This window comes from Zootermopsis nevadensis, unplaced genomic scaffold (genome assembly GCF_977971745.1).
Source record: "Zootermopsis nevadensis isolate Lab colony 2312 unplaced genomic scaffold, Znev_1.0 Znev_ptg000010l, whole genome shotgun sequence".
NCBI classification, from domain to species: domain Eukaryota; kingdom Metazoa; phylum Arthropoda; class Insecta; order Blattodea; family Termopsidae; genus Zootermopsis; species Zootermopsis nevadensis.
Genome location: NW_028259142.1, coordinates 21,223,445 through 21,248,530, shown reverse-complemented (window position 1 = coordinate 21,248,530; position 25,086 = coordinate 21,223,445). Strand labels below are relative to the sequence as shown.

General features: G+C 41.1%; 2 protein-coding genes across 5 annotated transcripts in view; both read left to right on the top strand.

The window, feature by feature from the left end:
• The window catches only part of qless (decaprenyl diphosphate synthase subunit 1 qless), a 77,059-nt gene extending 54,177 nt beyond the window's left edge, over positions 1-22,882 (top strand). Inside the window, exons 5-9 of one of the 2 annotated variants that reach the window (XR_015534623.1) lie at positions 11,910-11,999; positions 14,093-14,224; positions 15,061-15,255; positions 16,157-19,298; positions 21,392-22,882. Coding sequence is in view for 1 of the 2 variants with exons in the window: in XM_087346822.1 (XP_087202948.1) it covers positions 11,910-11,999; positions 14,093-14,224; positions 15,061-15,255; positions 16,157-16,378 (639 nt within the window). In the remaining variant the exon portion in view is untranslated. Of the gene's footprint in view, positions 1-11,909; positions 12,000-14,092; positions 14,225-15,060; positions 15,256-16,156 lie in introns of both variants that reach the window. The other variant, XM_087346822.1, reaches the window with a different exon arrangement.
• Positions 22,883-23,441: 559 nt separating this feature from the next.
• Positions 23,442-25,086, top strand: part of hh (hedgehog signaling protein) — a 96,333-nt gene continuing 94,688 nt past the window's right edge. For 2 of the 3 annotated variants that reach the window (XR_002544522.2, XM_022073111.2), the window contains exon 1: positions 23,442-23,668. The gene's annotated coding sequence lies outside the window, so the exon portion shown is untranslated. Of the gene's footprint in view, positions 23,669-24,498; positions 24,749-25,086 lie in introns of those variants that run through there. The other variant, XM_087346824.1, reaches the window with a different exon arrangement.

The following is a 25,086-nucleotide window of genomic DNA, read 5'->3' as shown; positions in this document are numbered from 1 at the left end:
TTGCCCAACACAAGTTATAAATTCGGGCATCGAACCCGAGACCCCAGGATTACAAGGCCAGCGTTCTAACCGCTAGACCACCTCATCTTATTATTATTTAGCGTTCTGTCTGACGACAGGTCCATATGAACAGGATCCTTCCATCCTTTTCTCGGACTGGGACCTGTTCATATACGTTCTTGGCAGATGATCCAGAAGTGGTTTGCCATTGCCTTCTTCTGTGTGTGAATGGAGTAATTGTTGGGATGCCACGGAGGAAAACTCCGTGTTGCCTAGACCACGGCCTTGCCCAACACAAGTTATAAATTCGGGCACCGCCGGGAATCGAACCTGAGACCCCAGGATTATAAGGCCAGCGTTCTAACCGCTAGACCACCGATTTATGTTCGTTACTTAGAGTAACGAACATAAATTATTTTAAATGTTATGTAGCGCTTAAAACACGTCAGAACTCTGTGAAACACATCGAAGTTGCCGACACGACGTGATTTCGGGTAAGTCAAAATGAGATAGGCCTCAGAGCTGCTCTGATACCCACGGGATCCACGGGTTCATATAGTTAGAGTGGCGTTCTAAATATAAAACTCAGAACATCTATAAGCTATCTCCGTACCTAACCTGCAGTAATTGTCACGTGTCGCCTGAAAAACGATGTATTTCGATAATAGTTGTATATCTGTTTATATTTCATTAATACCGGAGGTTTTGAGGATGGACCGGAAAGCCGTCACGCGTTCCTGATAAAGTCCTCGGTGTTCCTACCGCAAGGTAACTTCACTAATCAAGTCGCTCTGTCAAAGGATGCCTCGGTTTCTCATTTAATTCATACCTTGTCTGTACTGCGTCTTACAAGTACCTACACCCTCATTTCTTGCACGGACCGTAAGATGTTACATAAACCCGCATTGTTCCCATTTCCATTCCCGACTGGGACAAAGAATTTTGTGTTCGCCGCCTTGTCGCTGGTTAACACCCAGTGTTTTATAGTATGGTTACCGCGGGGTTCTTTTCTCAGGTAGACGTCGGCCAGAATGTGAATCTGAACACCTTCGTTAGTTTAACTCCTTCGTTAAGAAGATGTGGAATTGTGCCTCCACTGACGCATGCTTCTTAACCCTTTGAAGCCGAAGATCGTCTGAATATTATTTATGAATTCAGTCCGTACCGCGAAGAAAACACTACACCTCACCATTACGAAAATCAGCTGGTTAACCCTTTGAAGCCGAAGCTCGTTTTCATAATATTTACGAATCCAGACCGTACCGCGAAGAAAACACTTCACTTAACCATTACGAAAATCAGCTGGTTAACCCTTTGAAGGTGAAGCTCGTCTTCATAATATTTACGAATCCAGACCGTACCGCGAAGAAAACACTTCACTTAACCATTAGAAGTCGAATCAGGCGGTACCACAAAAGATTTAACAAAAGAACATCCCGGGCAAAGCCTTAATGTCGTAGAGCTCGATTAAGCGCGTAAACACCTTCATCTGTTCATTTTGAGCTTAACCTAAGAAGAAGAGAGTATTCATTTTCTATTCGATTTGCTGAATCGTAGAATGTGATGTGACGGGTCCACTGGATGCAACCAGGTCCGGGCAGGGATCAGTGTGGGGCTCTTGTGAACAAGGTAACGTACGACGATGACGTTCTTCAGGGTTGTAACGTCGCCTAGGCTTGTAGATACAACCGATTTGGGGAAACGTGCTTTCACAACCTAGAAAAAAAAACATCATCATTGCCGTGAGAATTAAAAATCTCGTAATCCACAAAAAGAATAAATTTCCATACCAGCTGAACGACTGTTAGCTTCTCAAGAACTCTACTGTGCGGAGTTAGTAAACTCGATACATTTTTTTCTTTTGTAGAGGTCATTCAGTTAGGAGGCTTTTTTGGGGGGGGGGGGGGGGGGGATTGTTGCACGAATGGAAATCGTTTGGCCGCTGCATCAGGCAGAATCTTGTCTTGTTTCACCCGAAACTTCTCTGTTTTGTAACTACAGCCAATCGCGAAGAACATGGCGAGAAAAACGATTTAGGAGGATATATTGCCGTCTTGACTGCTCAGGACTGTTTTTTCCCCAAAAAGGCCCGTGTTCTTTCCGATGTAGCCCTGAGCAGCGATCATTAAAGCAATGCTACTGGGGACGGTCTCACTGATTTATCATCTCTGTCTCGATCATTAGCATAAGACGTAGGACCTGTCTTTCCGGTCTTGTTGACAGTGGTTCCAAATTGTCCTCCAACTCTTGCCGCGAAGTGTCAAGAAGTTAGCACGAGGAAGTGAGTCAAGGCCGAGCGTCAGTTTCTCTGGTGGTTCACACACCGGAGTTCTCACCCGCCCACATGGGCATTCACTTCGTGTTTAAACAACTCGCCTTCAAGTAGCCGTGTTGTAATGGAATGTCGCACGTCCATCTGTGAAGCTGTTTTGACTGTCACTTATTTGTGCCCGAATATGTCCCTAGCTGACGATTTTCAACAAATGTCTGGGTGGAATGGTTGACATTTCTTAATCATATCCAGAAGTCCCTAGATATAATCTCGGCCTAGAGACCGGTTGTCCTGACTGAGGAGTTTCGTTCTTTTATTCAGTCCCTCCGGGCAAGGACTTGTGTGACGCCAAACACATCCTTTTTTAATTCTTCATTCATAAAAAAATATAATTTTCTACAACTCTTAATCTAAGTAGACGAAAAACGAAACAATTTTTATGATTCTGATTAAATTTCTTAGAGTTAATGTTTAATCCAGGAGATAATTGGATGCTGAGCCAGTGCTGCCAACCTGCTAATGTGGATTAGTTTTGATACAGTCGCTCGTGTATGTGACAAACGGCAACTTTGCTTTGCCAACCTCTTACTCGCGAGAACTCGATGCGGGGTTTCAGAAATACGTCTGCTAACCGCTAACCACACTCTCGGGCTGCGTTATAGGAATATTTTATAGCTATCTTGCTGACAAACTGTATTGATACGTAGCGTCAGTTACATTCGGCTTCAGATTGGTTTTTTTTTTGTTTGTTTGTTTCTTTTTTGGGGTTTGGACAGTGAAGTCATCGTCCTCCACAATTTTATTAAAATTTTGTGGTTCACAGGTGTTTCTTGCAGATGCACTAGGTCTCCGTTTATTTTGTCCGTCAGTTTTAGTTTCTTCTTGTGAGTGTATTCAGGAACCGTGGTTGGCATTGGCGTCTGGTTTCGAGACTTAGAATTAATACCTTCTTAAGTTAACACTGCGCACTCATGAAGATTTGGAACGGAGTCATTTTTGCGTTCATCCAACGCTGTACTGTTCGCGACTGTAATCTTGAGACTTGCAAGGAATGCAAGAAGTCCGACACTTCCTCACCCCCGCAAGTCTCAAGATTACAGTCGCGAACTATAACTAATTAATGTAAACAATATCACTGTTTTGAGATTTGAGGGTTTCGCAGCGGTGAGATTTCTGCCCTGAAGAAGGAGTTTCTTCGAAGCGTTGATAACAGCCACACGGCGTCGTAACGCAGAAGACCAAAATCCATATTAGTATGTTATGTAACAAGACTGTATCCACTCTTGAGTCTAAATCAGAACTGATGGGTACAGTACATTTCAGAACACTGTAGACGCTGCTGGCTCGTTTGCTTTGAATGTGTGCACATTTTTTTAAATATTCTATCACAAAACATTCCGTTGTTAGGTTCTTTACATTTGTGTTTTTTGCCAACGAAAACTGTAAGTGGTCACGGAAACAGGCAAATAAGAGACTTGCTTCTCAGCTGAACGCTTAGAGTGTTTAGAAAAGCTCTAGGTTACTGTATGTGCTCTTAAGTTTTCGAGATATTATGCTCTTTATCCGATTGTGGCATCGGTGATCGATTGATTTGCTGGAACCAAGTCATTCTGCTATGGACAGCCCTGCAATTGAAGCGTGAATTGAGGTCAGTGAGATGTTTCTTTTGAAATGTTTCTCGGCCAGTGACCACGGCATGTGATGTGTTCATCCCAGCGAGGGCGCCGTAATCGATGAATATGCTATTATTTATCCGTCCATCTGGCTACACGTTTCGCTCACTTCAATTATAGACGCTGCGAACACTGATCGTCAGTTACACTCCTTATTTGATGTATATGTACAGGTTCTGAGAGCGTCAGTGTAAATCTTTGCAGTGCGTACAACCCCAGCCTTGTCATTCACCACATTGTCCAGATAAGTTCCTTATAGATCTTTGAGAAATATTGTTTCTTCGTTCTACGCGGTTACGTTTGATAGAAATAATCGATGATAGTTTCGTATGAAACGTGAACTTTGTATAACTTGACAGATCTTTTTTTCTCATCAAACCTTCACAAAAAACTCGTGTTCTCATGAGCTCAAATTCAGTTGCCAGGGTTCGAACTCGGGGTATAGTAAGTGTTCTTATGGTTAGGCCGAGATTGTTAGGGCAGCCAACTGAAAACTGCCTGGGGAAGGACTGGCCTTATCCGAAGTTGATGGCCGGGCGATCTAATTTGATAAAGGGCTTCGTATCTTCCCGATCTAATTTGATCAGAACAATTTTTAATCCTTAGAACCACCGTTTATAACGAGGTGGTTCAACAGGATGTGAACTCGATTGAAGGCATTCCTAAGCTACTTTCATCGAGGTCATATTTTACAACCAATTTCTTAATAAACTATTTTTAACAGAGCTTTCGGATGTCGAGGTAGGTCAGTGGTGTGGCAATGCAAATGGGGCTCTAAGTTTTCCTTTTCACCGCCTTGCCTTGTGCCAGATTATGCGTGTATCGTATCTTTGTTCTTATAAAGTAGCTCCCTTTTTCATGCTGAACACCTATCATCCTCCCCATGGCCACTACTTCTCACTCATGAGGATTTGCCACTCGTACTTGTGTTATTCTAAGTTTATGAATTTCTTGGTCTTAAATCGTATTAGATTTACGAAACTCCTGTCCCCGTGGGGTCGTCCCATGGTTTCGGCTTTATTTCCAAATGTTGTGTTCCAACGGAGAACTCAGAAAAAAAATGCTAAGTGGGCCCTTCTCACCCTCCAGTTGCGGTCCATGTCATGTCGTATACCTGCATTGTGCCCAATGGGGCCCGGTCTGGTTGTGCTTTGCTGACGTTTAAAGACTGACTTAGATTTCTGCACAATCGTGTGAACAGGCATAATGTAGACCGTTAGACTCAGCGGGTAACCGTGTTGCTAAATCTAGTCTATTGTTTGCACAATTTGTTTTCACCAGCTACAAACACTCTGGCTCAACAATAACAGATCTAATTTGTTTCTCAACTACTCACGCAGAATTTCGACATCTTCAAAGAGCGACCTCCTCACCTGTGAAGTTGTCTCTGTTACAGGCTGGAGATCCATGCCTCTTCGGTTTAAGTTCCTCGGAAGTGCCGTGTTAGGTAACGATACTGTACCAACTGAAGAGGTTTCACATTGTCGGTAGTCTTTGTCATGTATGAAACGAGCAGGTCAGTAGTCTCTACGGCACACGTGTTGATGTACATATCTTTTCTCACTATTAGGTCGGTCAAATCAAGAATGACGAGATGATCGAGGCAGAACTGCATATAAAATTTCGGGAGGAATGTGTTAAGGAAAGAAAGCTTGGAATACCTTGGCATAAATAGATATTATTAAAGAGCATCTTTTGAAAGCATGGTTTGTGGTTTTACACCAGATTCGCCTGGCTCTGGATAGATCTCAGTGGTGAGTTTTCGTGAACACGTTAATGGACCTTCGAGTCTCATAGTAGGCTGCTAATTTCTTGTCTACGTGAGATACGACAGCTTTGCCCTAAGGGTCATAATGAACCCTACAGACCGTCGGTTGACGTTTCCTCTGGTCTTGTGGATACTGTCACTATGAGCAGGAAGGCGTGGTGACCTCGCTCGCGTCGCCTTGACAACGGTTTCGGGCGCCCAGGGCTTTGTTGTTCAGAGTGATTTCAGTAGAGGTTCAGCCAAATGCAGATCTCTCAGAAATATCGGAGTTATTTGATGTGTGCTGACAGAGATTTGGAGGTGTAACCTGTATCGCAATCCCATGGTTGATATTAAAAACCATTCGATATCCAGCAGTGATTCTTGCGTAGTTATCATAGAAAAACAGACCATGAAAACAGTAATGGGAAAGCAGCTGAGCTAACGGTATAATTAGGTACCAAGCGTGGTCACGTTCCTTGTTACTGTGTGTAATGCAATCCGATGAGGTTCACGCCCTGAGGGAAAAACACTGAATGAGGTGTTGGAGAACGTCTGGACCTGAGAAAGAGAAAGTAACAGGAGAATTGTGAAAATTACGTGACGAGTACCTTGCTGATTTGTCGGGAATATAAATTTGTACATTTTAGTTGAATTCTATCGAGGGTCTTTCCCTGAGGGCAAAGTGACCGCATCGTTAAGCTGACCACTCAGCTCCATCTGATGCATGGGTTAAGAATGCGTTAAGCTGAAACTCAATTTCCAATACGTCTTCACGGTACAGTGCTATTTTATACGCAGGGATGTGTCTTTGTTGAATGACACTTGATTAAACACACAGTTCGGTTAAGGAAGTGCCTTCAACTGAGGGCACTACTAAACAGTGTTTCGTGCCTTTCTCAATGCAGTAGCACGCGAAGCTGCTGTTCTGATCCACCGTTGAAGTCTCCGTGCAACAAATCGCGTTTGAGCGTGTGTGTGTCTGTTCTTGAGAGTAACCTGTGAACTGGTGAGGAAATTTTGTTGAACCGAGTGTGAATGACATTCCCACTTTAACTTCTATCCCCGTGTTTCAACAACGCAGACATGACAACCGCCTGACTTTCTGACGAGGAATCTGAGTTTTTAAACCAAGGAGAAAAATTAATTAAAGCGTTCTCTGGAGGATGATTTTTTTTAAAGTGTTCTGTCTGACGACAGGTCCATATGAACAGGATCCTTCCATCCTTTTCTCGGACTGGGACCTGTTCATATACGTTCTTGGCAGATGATCCAGAAGTGGTTTGCCATTGCCTTCTTCTGTGTGTGAATGGAGTAATTATTGGGATGCCACGGAGGAAAACTCCGTGTTGCCTAGACCACGGCCTTGCCCAACACAAGTTATAAATTCGGGCACCTCCGGGAATCGAACCCGAGACCCCAGGATTACAAGGCCAGCGTTCTAACCGCTAGACCACCGTGGCTTCTCCTGGAGGATGATATTAAATGGAAATTGAGGAATTAAGATGGGACGACGTGGATTAGACTCAACTGGCTTAGGATTAGTGTACAGTGGAGGGCTGTTTTGACCACGGCAATGAATCTTCTGGTTTCATTAAAAACGGTGAATTGTTTTTGAATATCTGAGCGGCTGTCAATTTTTCAGGAACACCTGCTCCATATAGTCGGAAACCAAAATTAAGTTTGAATGTGGATTCTCTCAGTCTGCCAGTGTTGTATACACTGAAATATATTATTACAGTTTCGTGAAGATGTAAACACTGTTGCAAATTACGTGTTCTGATCTCAAGTGTTATAGTTGTGTATCTAAGATAAGCCCTTATGGCGATATCGCCACGTTGATATGGTAGAGAAAGGAAAATGAGTTTCCAGAGCTCAGGGAGGCTGTCACGAAGAGACGCAGGCACTACGGAAGGCTCTGCAAGCTCATCCCTCGTTCGCTGTCATGTGAACGATGCAACATCGCCCTACCTTTTACATTTGACAGTGTAAAGATTGTGTCGCTGTAACGGCTCGTGCTATGTAAAAGAAATCCAAGCACTTAAGATTGGAAAAACGTGATTTACATTTCCCTTTACATTTTTCAATGTTTTGCCAAATGTATTCTCCTATGGTCTCGAACTTATAGGACACTTCGTATAAGACATTTAACTATTTATGTGCGTTAAATGTTGCACCCTGTTTTTTGGACGCATAGTACTTTCAGAATATGCTGAATTGAGCTGACGAGTTTCTTCGTCGAGCGATGGGCATCAGTGTGCCTCGCTTTGCCTGATGTTTCTCTTCACCACGACAGTCGCGTTGGGCTACTTGTGACTGGACGTCGTCTCCCCCCCCCCCCCCGACGCGTACACGCACGCATTACTCATTTGCGTCACTGTTATGCATCACGTAGAGCAGTTTGTATCAGAGAGAAGTGAAAGTTTCCTTGGAAATTTCAAGATTACAGTTTCTGTTGAAGGCGCCCTAAGTGGATTGACATTGCCAAAAAGCTTTTCTTCACTGATGATATTTGTCAACAGTGTTGTTAGTGACATTCTTCAGCGCTGTCCACACAAACAAAGGCGGGAAAGGTCACACCACAGAAATTAACAAACTTCCATGCAAAGATAATTTTTCCCGATTCTGTGGTACAGATGTTGAGCTACTGAGCGCAGAAATTGAAGTCGGTTTTTCCGGACGTCCAAGTCTTCATATCTCAAGTCGTAAGGTAGTTCGTAGTTGTCCTGATTGATTTAGGATTTTATGACGCTACAACCCAGAAGACAGCCATCTTCGCTCTGATTTGTTACTGTTCCCAGCAAGATGTGCCTGGCTGTCGCTCGTTTCGCCTGGGCTGTCGTACTTTTGTTGAGTGCTTCCTCCTGTCGCCAACAGATAGGGGTTGTATCGCGGAAGGAGGCTGTTAATTGTCTTCTTATCGCCTCCACCACGTGACTGCTGATAAATCAGGTCATTCCTTGTATTTTACGTAACCGACTAACCAACTGAGTGGAGCACAGGTCTTCTGAATAAGGTGATAGTCGACCACCTGGCCAAGGACTTGTGTGTAATGGGTTTCATTGGCCCCCTATCCTGCGCTATTTGAATTCAGACTACATTTTCACGCCCCATTCTTCGTTCAAATCGATAGGTAAGAGCTGCCACTTCGCCTCAGTTACCAATTAAAATATTTCAAGAACCTTTGGAAACTGATTTCTTGCGCAAAACTTTGTGTCGGTGACCAAACCACTTCATCTGTGAGTTCATTTATACACAGTTGCGGAGTTCTTATTATCCTAAACTAACTAACTAACTAACTAACTAGAAGTCTTACGGAACCAGAATGTTCATCACCGAACTAACTAAAGCCCTGGCCTGGGCCAACAAAATCCAATCTCCTTCAACTCCTATCTCCCATAGATCCCGCCTGACATTATCCTCCCATCTACGTCTAGGTCTCCCCAGGGGTCCCTTCCCCTCAGGCTTCCCAACCAACACCCGGTGCACACCTCTTGTCCCATCCATGCGTGCCACATGCCCCACCCATCTCATCCTTATGACTTAATCACCCTGACAATATTGGGGGAGGAGTACAAATTTCAAGGTCATCATTATGCAGTTTTCTCCAGACCCCATCGTCTTCTCTCCTAGGCCCAAATATCCTCTTCAAACACCTGCAATCTGTGTTCCTCCCTCTGAGTGAGAGACCATGTTTCGCACCCATACAAAACAACAGGAAAAATTATTGTTTTGTACACTTTACTCTTAAGGTTCTTAGAAATCATATGCTTCTAACAAAAGCCGTTTTTAGGTCTCGCCAGAACACAAGGAGAAGTGGGAAATTGTGTCAACACGCACGCGTTAACCCAAGCCATGCAGCTTTTCTTAAGCATGCAGATGTGTGGGACCGGACAGGTCTCTTTCTGTCGACATGCGTTCGTCCCGCTCGCCTGACTTCCACTTTCACCATTCGGCTGTATCGATTGCGGTCAGCCGTCGCCGTGGAGTTGGAGTGCCTCAGTCGCTGGCCCACAAGACCTTCCCGTTTAAGCAGGTGCATGGTTCCGTCTACCGGAAGTGGCGTATATTAAAATCTTTGCTATTGTTAAGCTACATTACCGTTAAAAGTAACGGGGGGATGAAGACTCTGGTTACTGAGGAGAGGAGTTTCTTAATTTGTAGTCTTCGCCAAGCATTATTAGGTGATCAAATCGACGAGGATAAGATAGACGGATTTATGAAATAACAAATGCATACAAAATATTAGTTGCATTATGTGTTATGAAGACATCACTTAGAACAGTGTTATTCAACCTGGGGTACGCGAAGACGTCTTAGGGGGTACGTGAAATTTAAAAAAATATATATCTTTTTATGATAAACACTGAATAATCAGTAATTTATTTAATTTATTTTAGATGTAAATTATATACTATGTATAACTTGAATTATACACCAACAACTTTGGGGGTACAGAGTTGAAGAGAAATTATATCTGGGGGTACGCGAAGACATCTTAGGGGGTACGTGAAATTTAAAAAAAATTATTTTATGATAAACACTGAATAATCAGTAATGTAATTTATTTAATTTATGTTAGATGTAGATTATATACTACGTATAACTTGAATTATACACCAACAACTTTGGGGGTACAAAATTGAAGAGAAATTATATCTGGGGGTACGCGAACAGAAAATGTCGAATACCACTGGTCTAGAAGACCTAGGCGTGGATGAGAACGCAGTGTTAAAATGTATCTGAAATGAATAAGATTACAAAGATGTTGGTTGGATTCAACTGGCTCAGGATATAGAGCGCGGGGGGGAGGGGCTATTATGATTGCGTTAGTGAATCCTCTGTCCTATTCAGTCCTTGGAAGGGTGGCTTTCGTCTGTTGCCGACTGTGAGACTGCACTGTGGCCACGAGGGGGCTGAATTTCTACCTGCTGACGCCCTGAGGAGAGGAATTTTTGGCTACCTCGATCTTCAAGGGCAATCAAGTGGTGCGGTTACAGATTTAAAAGTTACAGGTTTGCGCGTGGTCTAATCGCTGGCTGAATGCCTTGGAGTGGGTCATCGACATCCGGGATTTGAGACTGAACATCAGCGCTTGGTACAGCGTCGTTCAGTTCGGTTCAGGTTGTTAGAACGTGCCTGACCAGGGTGCCATGTGAGACGCTGTCTGTCTCAGCAGATCTGTATTGACTCCGCGCCATCATGAAAACTCGGGAAGAAATTGTTGAGATCAGGTTTCAGGTTCTGAGTTTCACAGTTTGACTGACTAATGCGGCAACTTGTGCGTCACCGCAGTTGGGCGGGTGCTCTAACCTTAATTCTGCAGGCGTTTGTACGTTGTAAGTATACGGGCTTACTGATTTAATGGGAGAGTTAAAATTGCAGCTTCGTTGGAGATCGGTTGGTAAAGCCAAGGTTATGGTGGTTTCGACGTTTCCACAAATCGACTAAAGGAATTTGGTTGAGGGGCGTTATTTTGTATCAATTGTACTTAATACTAAATGAGGTTAGGTTTCTGGGGAGGTCATTTTGAGAAGAAAATGTAAAGAACGCCCGGCTGTCTTTTCTGACCTAAGGCGTTGTTACGTAGATGACGTTCTGTGTTATGGTGGTCGTCTGACAAGGGTTCCGCACTCAGAACTGTAGAAGTACAGACAGGTGAAGGGAAATTATCGCTCCCGGACAGTAGTTTCGGGAACAAGTCCCACACCACTTGAGCAGAAGAACACCAAATGAAGTACTCTGAAGTTACGACTGAGAAATGCTACTGACGGCAGGTTTGGCTTTATTTAAACAAACAAACAAACAAACCGAATTCTTTCCGTTTAAAATCGTCGTAACTCAAAAACAGTGGCGAATCTAATCACATCTCCCCAGTAACCTCCTTAAGCATCGTATTACACTTTTTGATCATTCTGTGTTTGTATTCAGCATTTCAGACGAATTAGTAAAGTGAAATAACTTTAAAGACAAGACATCGAGGTTTTACATTGACTTAATTGTTCTTGGAAGACCCCTCCCAATACACATTTCAATTATTCTGCTGCCCGTATTGATCCTCCAAGCGAGTCCCACAGATCAAGTTGCCATACCAAAATTCTTCGTGCATTTCTTGTCTCCGTATCGGAGCCTGACCTGAATAGACGCCATATTTGCTCAGAATGCAAGGGCAAATACTGTTCTGCTCTCAGCAGTGTGCGACTTTCCTGTGTTCCAGGTGGCGATGGCTGGCGACTTTATCCTGGCAGTGGCCTCCATGATGATATCGCGGTTACAGGACGATGACGTCACAATAACTTTGAGCCAGGTACACGTGTGTGTCCACGTGTGTGTCCACGTGTGTTTACTCTGCTTGTTTGCAGACCGCGCCTCCACACCGACGTGCCTACACGTGTTGCCTCGTGAGCACGTCTCGACGGTCAAAACTGTCAGATTTGGTTGCATCAGAACATCTCATAAGATGCCGCTGAGTGGCTCTCCCGGGATATAAATCCCCTGTTTAGGCGAGGGGGCTGTAGGTGCACAGATCCCTTAGACATGGGGGATGAGATGGAAAATGTGTTTTGTGAAGACGAGTCTAAAAAGAACTTCAGCTTATAAGTCTCTGTGCAAAGGATGTTCATGAACTGTAAAAAGTAAAGTTTGTCCCACTATACGCCATGTAGGCGTTTGGGGTGAGTGGAGGTATAGCTCCTCCCTTCCCTGACCTCGGCACTAGATGGGGGTGAGTGGTCAGCATCACGCCCCGGCCGGCTTTACCCCCGGGAAAGGACCCCGGTACCCATTGTAGAGGAGGCTGGGTGGGCCCCAGAGCCGGTCTGGACGCAGAGGCTGGAGGAAAAATCCTCTGCCCCCGTCGGGGATCGAACCCCGGTCGTCCAGCCCGTAGCTAGTCACTATACTGACTGAGCTATCCCGGCTCATTCATGAACTGTAACTGTAGAAAACAATTGGACACTCACTAATTTTTCTTGCAGGGAAAATATTTCAAGCGTAAGATGAATAGTCTTATTGCTAGCATATTTTTTTTTTTCATTTCCCTTTCTAGAATGCAAACTCTTATGATTTTACAGGCGACTGATTCAATCCCATATTTTGCATCATCGTCACTCTGTCTTTTATTCCAAAAAAAAGTCCTTAAGAAAGAACTGCACACTCCATAGGCCAAAGCGGATCAGTGGTCCGATACTGGCTTACATGTGTGTTGTTAAGTGACTCGATCCAGGCTCGATGATCAGAGTTCAGTTTCTCTCTTGTCAGCCACATTTAGGCAGCTGTAGAGTCCACTGAACCTCCTGACCAATGGGCACCGAGACCACATGGTAAATAAAACCGTCTTGGCTTGATGTTGACCGTCCCGCTACTCCCCCATACACTTTCATACTTTCATGGCTTAGTCAAGCAAACTTAAGGACAACTTTGCCTTTTCCGGTAATACAACGGCCACTATAAACAAGTTTTATATGATTCCATGCGCGCTCTGTGAGGTTTGAGGGGACAGTAATAGAAGCAAAATTTGGCTTTATGCGCAATAAAATTTATATATCGTGGTGTCATGTGCTGCATAACACTTGGAAATATTTCTTTGTTCTCTTTTTGTGATATTTTAAGTATGTTTATGTGAAAAGTGGAAGTATATTTAACTCTTAAAGGAGGCTGTTGTGTCATGCCCAAGGCCTGCCTTAGGTACGTTCTGTGGTAACAGAACATTATCCTGGTGAATGTCCCATTTTATGTGTCGCGAGTTCTTCAAATGTTTGTCGTTTAATGAAGTGACAAAATCTAATTAATTCCCTCAGACATTCATTCTTACTGGCACACCTTTTTTATAAGACCAGCCTGATAACTGCTAAGAATGGACCACGCTACGAAATACAATACAAGATGTGGAATGCATTAAATTAATTCTGGATGGAGCTTTTGTGATCATTGTGCTGAACTGTTAATGTCTCGTAACAATAAGACTTTTCAGATCGGCTGAATTACTGTCAAGAACTCGACGAAGGCCTCTTCACGACAGTCAGTAGTCGCAGGCTGAAATGTTTTTCATTCGTGTCAGAATTTGAATTACCCGGTCATTGAAATTTTGAGTTGCAGTCATCTGCTAGCTCTTTGGTGTATCTAATTCTTCAGGTTTTGAGACAAGACAAGTGTTTACTTCCAATTCTGGGACATGTTAGGAGAGGTGAGCTTAATGAAATTACAAGATTGTTTATTTTGTGTAATATTAATCCTTTCGAGTTTCCATGATATTAGTTTATTAATGGTGAATGCTTGAATGACTAATTATACTTTCGATTACTGAATAACTTCATTCCTTGTCACTGAGAAGAAAGTTTCTCAATGGTTCCCATTTAACATTTGTGCCACTGCCATTAAATAACTGACGCTGTGTTGCAGGTCGTTACAGACCTGGTGCAAGGAGAATTCATGCAACTTGGCTCAAAGGAGACAGAGAATGAGAGATTTGCTCACTACCTCACCAAGACGTACCGAAAGACTGCCAGCCTCATTGCCAACTCCATAAAGGCAGTGAGTAGCATAGTCCACTGGTGTTACTCGGGTAAAATGTGAGGTTAGAATGACAGGAACAAATTGATGTTAACAGCAGATCATGTGAATGCCTGGTACCTTTCATTTCAGATGCTTCGTTGTCATAACAACCTATTGGCTGAACTGTACAAAAGTATTATTTTACTTGTAATTTATGTGAGTGTTGAACATGGTCTCTTGCCCTAAGGTATAAAAGTGTTGAGGACAATATTTGTTCAAATGAAAGAAGACGTAGTGCTAGGAACAGAAATTTATGTGACAAGGAGCTTCATAGTTCATCACGTTTCAAATAGAAACATTACACGGCTTTGCATTGAAAATGTAAAGGAGAGATCGATCTCAGATAAATACGTTGTGAAAAAGATTGGTTCTGCTTGTTTAGGAAGGTTTATTGGATGCTGCGTACTTAAGAAGTCTGTGATCTTTGAAGTCATGTAGTATTGTTATGATAATGTGAAATGGGGTAAAAACTGCACAGATTTATGTTTGATAGGGACATGTGAGATAATATTAAAAAGAATCTAAAGAAGTAGGTTGTTAATGTGGGAGGTGGTCAGAAGTGGCTAAGGTGTGTTTAGAATTGGGGTCTTTCATATTAGCATTGCTGATCCTGTGGGTTCTGCTTTAAGAAAGTACTCTGCACCACAAAATAACTTTATCATCATTATCAATGATTCTTTTTACCCATAATTTTCCCCCTTTCCTCTGGTCTGAGTGATAAAGTTTGTGTTGGCTCAGCCAATTTGATAGGAGACACAGGCAGGAGGTGTTAATCGTGGCCACGCTTTCCTCACAAGGCTATATTTGTTCTGCAGACAGCCATGCTAGCAGGGGCAGACGAGACATTAGCAGAGGTGGCATTCCAGTATGGCCGCAATGTGGGACTTGCCTTCCAGTTGGTGGACGATCTCCTGGACTTCGTGTCATCATCGGCTGCCATGGGGAAGCCGACGGCAGCCGACCTCAAGCTTGGACTTGCTACTGCCCCTGTTCTGTTTGCTTGTGAACGGGTAATGGGCCCATTCATTTTCAGAAATTAAATGGACCTAGAGAGTCGTCTGTTCTCCCACGTTCTTTGTGTAAAAGCAGAATGAGAAAATATTTAAGCTACTAACTGAGAAATTTATATTGATGAGTTTGGTTTCGGTGATCATCGTTAAGTTATTGTTACAGTTTCTGGACCCTGTGCGTCATCTAATATTGTGAATAGAACACACCTGGATCCAGTTTCCAAAACATTGTTATCTGTTTGAAATATCAGATGATGTACAAACTCCAGGAACTCTGTAATACTAATTGTAATGCACCGTCATAAATACCCTTTATAATTGATTAATCTTCATATTCGGTCGCGGCACTGTCTCGATGCCTTGTAGAATGAAAAATATGTGACAGATGATAAATCATGAAATGTGGCAATGGTTCGCCTCTACATATCGTGACGTGAGACAATGTTTCCTTTTGCGATGCCATCTTCAGATCTCCAAGATCTTGCTGGAAATTTGGTAAATTCGGGAATCCGCATTACTGAACTATAAATATTCTGCCCACTTTTGTTAGACATTAGGGTAAGTACCAAATTTTTGTGGGTGTGCAAAGTGTCATCTATACGGAACAAAGAAAAGGTTACGCTGGTTGAATTTTCTCAAAACATTTCCATTTCTCCAATAAAGGCTCTGAAAATTGTTGGCTGGAAAGATTGTCCCACTGAATTTAATGTGCCTGGATTAAAAACTACTTTTCATGTTAATAACACTTGCTAGAACCAGACTGAAGAGAATGAAAATTAATTTTCCTCAGAATATGATGAAAGGTCAATGAATCAATGACGTCTTCAGATTAATGTGATAATATTTAATGAGAGTTGTATCATTTAAATTGAACTTAGCTCAATTAATGTGATTGTTTCAGTATCCTGAGTTGAACCCAATGATAATGAGGCGATTCCAAGAACCAGGAGATGTGGAACGAGCATTCGAACTGGTCCACAAGTCGCATGGTTTGGAACAGACGCAGTTTCTGGCTCGGAAACACTGCATCGAGGCGGTCCGACAAGCCAGCTCTTTAACTGACTCTCCGTACCAGAAGGGACTCCAAGTAGTGACAGACCTGGTTATAAACCGCATGAAATAACGCAGAGCACGATCACAGTAGACTTGTACATATATATATATATATATATATATCACCCTAACCCTCATGTTAGCTCAAGGCAGTATGTACCTGCCAGTATTATATGCAGAGGTATTGTCGCTGCAACGCAAATCCACTTTTAGTGGCAGGGACTTTTACGCTGCATTATTATTAGTATTCAGGGATGTCATCCAATATCAACTGATCTGTCTCCATATCAATACACCAAAGGTTGTGAAATAGTTCAAATTATTGAAGATTGTAGCTGAAGTGGCGGACGAGAAAGTATTGGTATGGAAAAAGTTGATGTAACGATGCATTTTCAACCATTTTACATCCCAGTCATCTTACTATCTTTATCTGTCATGTGTAAATATATAACAATCCACTTACTATACTGGGCTTCTACAGCTATTAAATATGTACGGCGGACAAGTTAGGTCTCTTCAGGTCTGATGATCCACTCATTCTAAATGGTCTGAAAATTAAACACAACTTTGGCCTCAGGCAGTTATGTGTTACGTCTACGTCAACTGCTTGTAGGGTTTTGTTGATATGCAATGACGTCGAGACAAGTTATCGACAGAAATCTTGAAACTGATTGGAGTTTGAATAAAAGGCAGGGGGGGACAGAAATCAGGTAAGATGCCGGCCCTACGTCGTTAAGTGCCTCGTTGTCGCCTGTACTGGTGACATAATTAAATACTTTCCAGTCGTATCTGGCAAAGAGTTCTGTTGCTGTGCATTCAGACATTTTGCAATGTTGATCACTGAACAACAAATTTTAATTTTATGTTCGCTTCCTGAATTATATTTGATGCCCCTTATAGACTTTGAGCCACTAATTCCAAATCTAGGAACAAAAATTCTGTAAGATTTTTGAAAAAAAAAATAAGCAAATAACATTTCTAATCTTTATGAATTCAATAATTTTTATTTAGGGTAATATTAAACACTCTTTTATTTAGTATAAGTTTATGTGACAGAAGTTGAAGACATTTATTTATATTTAGCGTGTTCGGAAATCTCTTTGCACTCAATAGTAGTCAAAGTCGGCATAGTCAGATTCCATTTCTCCATGACAGAAATGACCCAGTTGAAACCTTTCGCCATGCTCGTCATTAACATCTTCGAGGTTTATCGGAAGGAAATCAAAGTGAGAATGAAGGAAGTGTATTATCAGCGACGCATTGTACCCCGTCATTCTGTAGGCATTTTCTCAGTCAACTGTCTGTCGTCAGGCACTTTGTGGTTACCAGCAGTCAGTTTCCGTTCCTTCTAGGACTTTTGTTATTAAGAGGGGATCACTAATTTTATTTCTGCATTGCTGGTCAATGGAAACATCTGATGCTGATATCAAAATGGCCTTTACAAAATTTTTCATGAATCTGCAGGTGGATCGTTTGCATTGTTCTTTTCATGTTTTTGCCTGTCCAACCAATTCACATAAGATGCAGCAGGGTTTTGAATAACCAAGCTGCATGTTGAGTAGATCTCGAGAAAATTCTAAAAGTATTTGTTAAACTTTATGGAACTGTGTAGAAGTTTTGTACTTTCATTTGCGTGGCACGGACAACGGGGATTGATGGTGAATTATGCCGCCATGCACAAAACTGTACTTCGAGTGAACGTTAAGAAGGCAGGTAGAAGTAATGACATATCCATGAATCAGGAGTAAAATTTTATAAGGTGCAACTTATTTCATCCAGGAAGCAAAATCTTTGTTTACCAGTTTTATATTTTATAGAATTCTAAGTTCAGTTTTACCTTAAGTTTGTAAATATATGTGAGTAGTAGTTTATAGACGGTCATCAGAAGTACTTCAGAGCAAATGGGAAACTTAATATAATTTTCTTGTGAAGTGCTTTAATGTGCAGATTACTGATAGCATGTGTGCATACCAGTCGCAACATGACTTTAGGTTGGTATTTGTGGATGACATCGTTCATCGGTGAACACTGCCTGCCTGTTATTTCAGTTGCATGCAGAATACTTTATTTTATCTGCACTTACAGGGTACCCAGTTCGAATCTCATACAGGCACCGGTTTGTTACGACTGTTTGGTCGGTTTAGATTTGCCGTGGCCAACCAGTCGTGCGCGTCCCCTTCGCTTCACCGCTCATAATTATCACAAAATCTTGTTTGGGATTAAATAGTAACTGTCGTAGATATGCTGAATGTCTAAAGAATCATCATTGATCAGTTTCATGCTTATATTTTATTGTGTCTACATTTTAATTAATGGGAAATCTTTGTGTAGTAGTTTGCGGACTCGCAGTGAATCATGTAATATCATATTTTATGCCCCATTACTTTGTTGAAAATGTGAACCGACAGCTGACAGAAAGTGAGGTACGGAGTAAACACTTCAGATGTAAACGTGTTTCAAAAGTGTGTGCTACATCACAAGTTACATCTGCATTCATAAAAATCAGTAAACCGCTTAAAATTTTCTGTCGTTAACATTACATGAAACATAAATTTGAGTTACACTTCATCTCTAAACTGAACTGTTAAATAATTTAAATAATGTTGTTTGTCGAGATTTGAGCTTCTCGCAGTGACAGATATGTCAGTTGCGTTGTTCCGGGTTGTGGCACCAGGCCCTGGAGGAATGTATCATCTTCATCCTCAGGGTTAAATTTCGAGGTGATACTTTGCTTCAGAATGTTGGTAGTAACTGCTTATAGGATTTCACAGTGTGGCTGAAACCAGAGGAACACATCTGGCCTCTTCGCTTCGCTGCTGTAAGAACGTCAGAACACGGGAAGAAACTTCTAATTGAAAATTGTGGGATGACTGAATGCTCCATAAACTTCTCAGAACAGCTGACCGATGAACACGACCGAGTACACACGTGGAGAGACAGAAGACAAACGCTGTTCATTTTATGATTTTAACTTACCTTTTATGTTTAAGGTAGGTAGCTCCCGTTATAACCCAAGACGAACTTACTGGCCGTTATTAAAGCTCTCGTGCTGTCTTGGAAGTTGACCAAGCTCCAGCTTTAGTAACGGGTGCGTGAGTTTCAATTGAGTTTTTACTTTTATCTCACAGAAAGAGTGGATTTAAGTCCCTTTACTACGGGGTTGCGAGCTCGATGTGATGCACAGTCTATAAAGGTAAAAAGAAATTTCAAATTGTCTACTCTGATTCTACTTTTAGGACAAGAAACACTCAAGTACGCTGTTTCTACTCTTGCTACTCATTACAGCCTGTTCTGTATGTTAAAAGTAACTATGCAACTGAGAGCAGTTTTATTATAACATGTATTGAATGAATTCTGGGGCAGAACTTGTGCAGATTGTGATGCACAGAGGATACAAAATTAAATTTATTCTCTGTAATCCTACTTAACCTTCTATTGAAAGAAATTTGTATAATATACTGTGCATTTTGAGGTAAAATCATCATTCATTTTCTCTCAAAATATTTTTAAGGTTTCTTAACAAAAATATTTACAATTTTATTTTGTAATTCTGATTAAAAATTAATGACCATCTGTTATATGTTGTATAAATATATTACGTGTCTAAATAAGTTTAATTTTAAGAAATATTAACTTTTACTGTTAACCATTCTCTCTGTGCTGATCTCACACAGTTAATGTTATAAAATTTTCTCAGGCCATCAGCCATGTCGATGTCAAATCAGCGCCAATGTTTCAATGACTAGCCGTGGCGCCATCTTCACGTTCAGTTTATTGTGCGGTCACTCCCCTCACTTTGGATGTGGTGCCATGTCGCTTAACTTGGAGTACAATCTTCTGTCCCTTGTCTTATAATTGCCCTCTGTCGTCTTCAAACCTGTCACGCCTAATATTATTAATATTGTCCATGTCATTGGCTTGTAATATTTTGTTGACAGGGTTCCATGCTTGACCAAAATTGAATCCTCCTCTGTTGATGTTACTTGGACGCAGTTATATCGTGGCTTTCCTCAGGCCCATGAGAATACTGTGTTAGAACCCTGACTCTTTGGGTCCTGAATTATTTTAGGCAATTCAAAAATATAAAGAAATATTACTCGGTGTGTGCTTTCATGCCAGAAAACAAGAAATAATATCAAGTAGCTGCAAATGTGAATGAATACGTTTAATTTAGAACAAAGTACAGTCTGTTACAGCGAAGTGTAAATGTTATGAGCAATTCTGTCATGAACACCGGTTAGTAAGCAGTTTTCTGATACTCCAGTCAACTGTTGTTCAGGCTTGAATTATTAAATGCTTACCATGAAGTGAAGTTTAAGGTTCTCATGGCAGCGAGCTTGTTGCGACATGTCGTCTGGCAAAGGTCTGCCAACTTTTCAGAGATCCTTGCTACCTCCATCATCAGGGTATTTATGGAGGCTTATTGCCTTGATGATGGAGGTAGGAAGGACCTCTGAAACACTGGCAAACTTGTATCAACAACAACCCAGAAGACAGAAATTAAGATTTTATGTTACAGCCATGACAAAGTCTCTTATTTATTGGATTTTCTGTGGTGATCATTCAAATATGTTTTCCAGGGAACAGTGGTCTGAAATATGAAGCTGGAGAGAGTTGATTGACTTTGAAATTAAGCAACATAAAAGTTTCTTTTTTCTAAACTTTAGGGCAAAACTTGAGATCACGAACAATAATCATAACAAATGGCAGTAAAACAGACACAGTAATACTAGTATATGTGTATATCTTGCTTTTAACTTTTGCACTTTTAATTCTAAATATTCATAACGCGAAGATGCGCGTTGTAACTCGTAAATCAACGAAAGAAAATTACAGTCAGTTGGTAATTTACCTGAACGTTAAGAAAGCAATACGTCATTTAAGTTTGGTGGCTTGCAGTGCTAATTTGTGCCCAAGGACACAAGCTCTGTAACAAGCTGTTTCCACTTACAGCCTGCAGGGTCTCGGAACTTCGGCAGCCGCATTAACCAGCGAATTGAGCGCGTTAACTAAAGTAGAAGCACTTTCAATTGTTTGTGTTAACACCTAACCTGATCTGACTGAAGATTCTTGTCGTTTGTAGGTGCGTGGTGGAATATTACCATGAAGCGGGCCATAATCGCATTCTCTCATCAGAATTGTTCTCGTAATTAGTGACAGGTTTCAGAGAATTCCAGAGAAGTGTAACTGCCGCTACAAACATTTCCTGTTTTCTGATGTTCTTTTTCCTGTCGTTTAATCTCCATTAAATCAAATCATGAACAGTGAAATTATTTGTCGTTATTGTATGGTCTGAAAGCAAATGTAACAGGTTGCTCAAGTGGAAATAGCAATGTAAAATATTTTAATTCTTTCTGGCAGCCTGCAGGAAACTTAAGAGGAAGGATATAAATGTCATATGTTGGTATTACGACTGCTGTGCTTTCGGTAACTTTTATCTTTTACCAGGGATAAAATATTCTAAATATCATTCAGTTTGAGTTGTACTTTCCATTACTTAAGCTGCTTGATGAGTTTGTCCGTTTTCCGTTGAGAGACGAGGCATTTCGCTCATGGTCAGAGTACAGTAAATTGGTGCTACTGTTTGGGCTAATACTTGCAAGTTACTTGTCTCTGAATAAATACAATTGTTTGCATCCCTCTGTAAATATAGAGGGTTGGAAACCAAAATGTTATCCTGTATATACTGATGTAAATTAATTAGGAAACTTACAAGATGTTTATATGAATAGCTTACATTTCCACAGAGTTACCCTTAATAGACGACCTTAGCATGTAATTTATTACAAAAGATATGAAATGTATATAAAAGCTGTTATATATCTATTTTTTTACAAGAGAGTAATCAGACATTTGTTTCAAAGATCAAACAGTACTGAACCCAATTGCAGTTCTGTAACACAGGTTGGATCTCTTCGTGTTTGGTCGAGAAGCGGCGGCCGTGCGGGTGGCTGGCCACTTCCTGATCTGCCACATCTCTGCGGGGGGTAGCGGTAGGTGAAGGTTGCGTTAGCCGGATGGTAAGCAATTGCAGCGAGAATAACCTTTTATAAAGTCTAATAAAGACTCGCTGGTGCCTCGTGTTGGTATTCTGTCTGGAGTTATTTCCCAGAAATTTCTGAAATCTCGTGGTTGATGTTGTTTCTTCCAGCGCTGAACTGTTGATTGAGAAATTAATTGACAGAAGCACACAAACATGACGTTTCGCGGTGGAAGCTTGATGTCGCTAACTGTTGCTGGTGCGTACGTGTGGCAGCCACTTCTCGGCCACACAGGAAGAGGTCTGCTCTGTATTTGTCCCTCCATGAGAAATTCTGTAAACTAGTGTAACTACCCTCCATAAACATACCATCACCACAAGGGTGCATGTTATGAAGGGTTGTCATCAGGGTTCATGTTCGACAAATTACGTTCATCAAGCTCTCTTCTTTTGTTTTGTTGTCCACATGTTTGTGCTACATTACCTTGATTGTTAGTAACCACAATGTATACAGGTAGAGGGCAGAAAATACATAGGGGGATTTTATTTTAATGTAAAATAACTTTTTGTAATAAAATGTTTCTGAAAAGCAAATTTTTTCTTGTGTTTAAATCGAGCATCCTGCAAACCACAGGCCACGTGTGACCCTCGAACTTCTTTATGTGGCCAGTCACATTATTTTGGAATTATCGCTACATTTTCATAAACAGTTGGAAGAAGGAAGAAGGTAATTTATTTACTGTTGGATGGAAATAATAATGTCTCAGATTCAGAAAATAGGTTTGCATGGCAAAAGGAAAAATTTTCAGAAATGATGTAATTGCTTTAAAAATCTTTATTGTCATGATTTTTGCTCTTGTTCCTGTGAAATTTGTCTCTTCAAAAACTGATTCAATGATGTCAATGAACTTAAGATTAAAGTAATTGCACTACAGACTAATAATTCATCAAAGAATGCCTTCAAACCATCAGGACTGAGGACATGTTATCCTGAACCACCTTCTGAAGTCTTCCCGAAGATCAGGAAATTTGCAACAGATGATGGGGTTTGGTCAAATGATCTCTCTCTCTCCCTTTTTAATTTTAAGGGGAAAAAGGTATAATGAAGCAGCATCACTACGAAACGTCACGTGCTGGACACTTGCATGCTTCACAAGTTTGTCTCCTAATTAGTGTTGACATGCAATGGTGCCGAATTCTGTTGGTTGGGAATTTTCCTTGTCAGCAGTTGGTCATACCCGACAGATATGAAGGTAACAGTCGTACCACTGCCACAGTTTTACTTTTTCGGTGTTGTGAAATTTTAGCTGAAGGAATGGAGTTTCAGTTTCATGCACAGTGTGAAATATGCCGTGGAAGTTTGCTCCAAAGAACTTTCTGGTAAGTAATTTAGAGCGGTGTTATCGAATCTAAAATTTGCATCATTACTTGATGACAGTAAATCCATTATCAGAACGTTCAGTACCAATCTTATATTAATATTTTTCATTAACATCTTGTATGTAATCATGAATAAAATTTAAGATTTAGAGAACATTGCCCAATTATGAAAATGGTTCCACATTTCTGTGTTAATGTCTGGGATATGTCATATGGCTTATGTCTAACACCCTGGAGTGTAGTGGGGCAGCTTAAGTACAGTCAGATGCAATCTTTCTTCGTAACAAATTCACAGATGTATACAGCAGTTAAATGCATTTTTGTTATAACTATGGTAAATGGTAAAAATTAATAAGTTTAATATTACTTTATCTGTAAAAAATGGTTCTGAAATCTTATGATTCATGGATCGCGTAAATGCATGCATGATGACTGATACCATATCTGTATCACACAATTCATATAAGTAATCATTTAAAATCTAAATCATTACTAGTAAGTCATGTTTGTTTACAATGTAAGAATTAACAACCTCACATAATGTTATCATCCACATTGAAACATTAGCAACTAATTGTTATATATAACGCTAAAGTTATGGACCAGCATAAATTTTACAGCAGACCGCTGCCGGTACTGTAGCCAACTGTTTGCGAAACAATTACAGACATCGAAACTCCGCCATCTATCAAGAAATTTATTAACTGCATACTTTGCCATCTACCGGCAACATTTTGTAATCTTTCAGTAGTCAGCGAAGAAATCATTAAAGGAAGTGTTGCCATCTATTGAAACTACGTCTTCAGACAGTTTCACTGTTCTTTGTGTGGACATGAAAATAATTTTGACAAAAATAAAGTGGAGAGTAGCAACTGTTCAGAGCTTTATTCTATGAAGCAGTTCGATTCCCTGTTGGTTTGTACCGCCTCTCAAATAACTCAGCTGGATTTTAAGTCAAGTTTGTGTCTAATCGAAGAACGTGGAATTAGATTACCACTACCAGGAGCAGCAACCTAACCTCAACGTTCATGTCAGTGCTGCCCAGCCATCTTCATTCTATCTTCTCATCTCCCTGAGAAGGTAACGCCATGTTCTTGCCTGTAGCTACAGGTCAAACAGACCTCTGAAATTTCCATGATTTTCTGTCGAAACAATAAATTTATCTCCAAAATTCCTTGCGTCCGCTCAACACTAAGAATCTCTTTCTAGAATTTGTAACTGTGTCGGAGGAAACATTCATTATCTTGTTTTGATAATGTAGTGTTTATAAGCCATTGTTCATGTACATTATTAACTCAGTTATCGTACGCCTATAAGAGTCTTGTGTGAATTAAGGACGAAATATTCGTGCAGGTTAGAAGGACTCCCGCCGAGTCCTTTGTTAGTGTCTGGCTGTTTAGCCGAGCCCTTTTTAACCG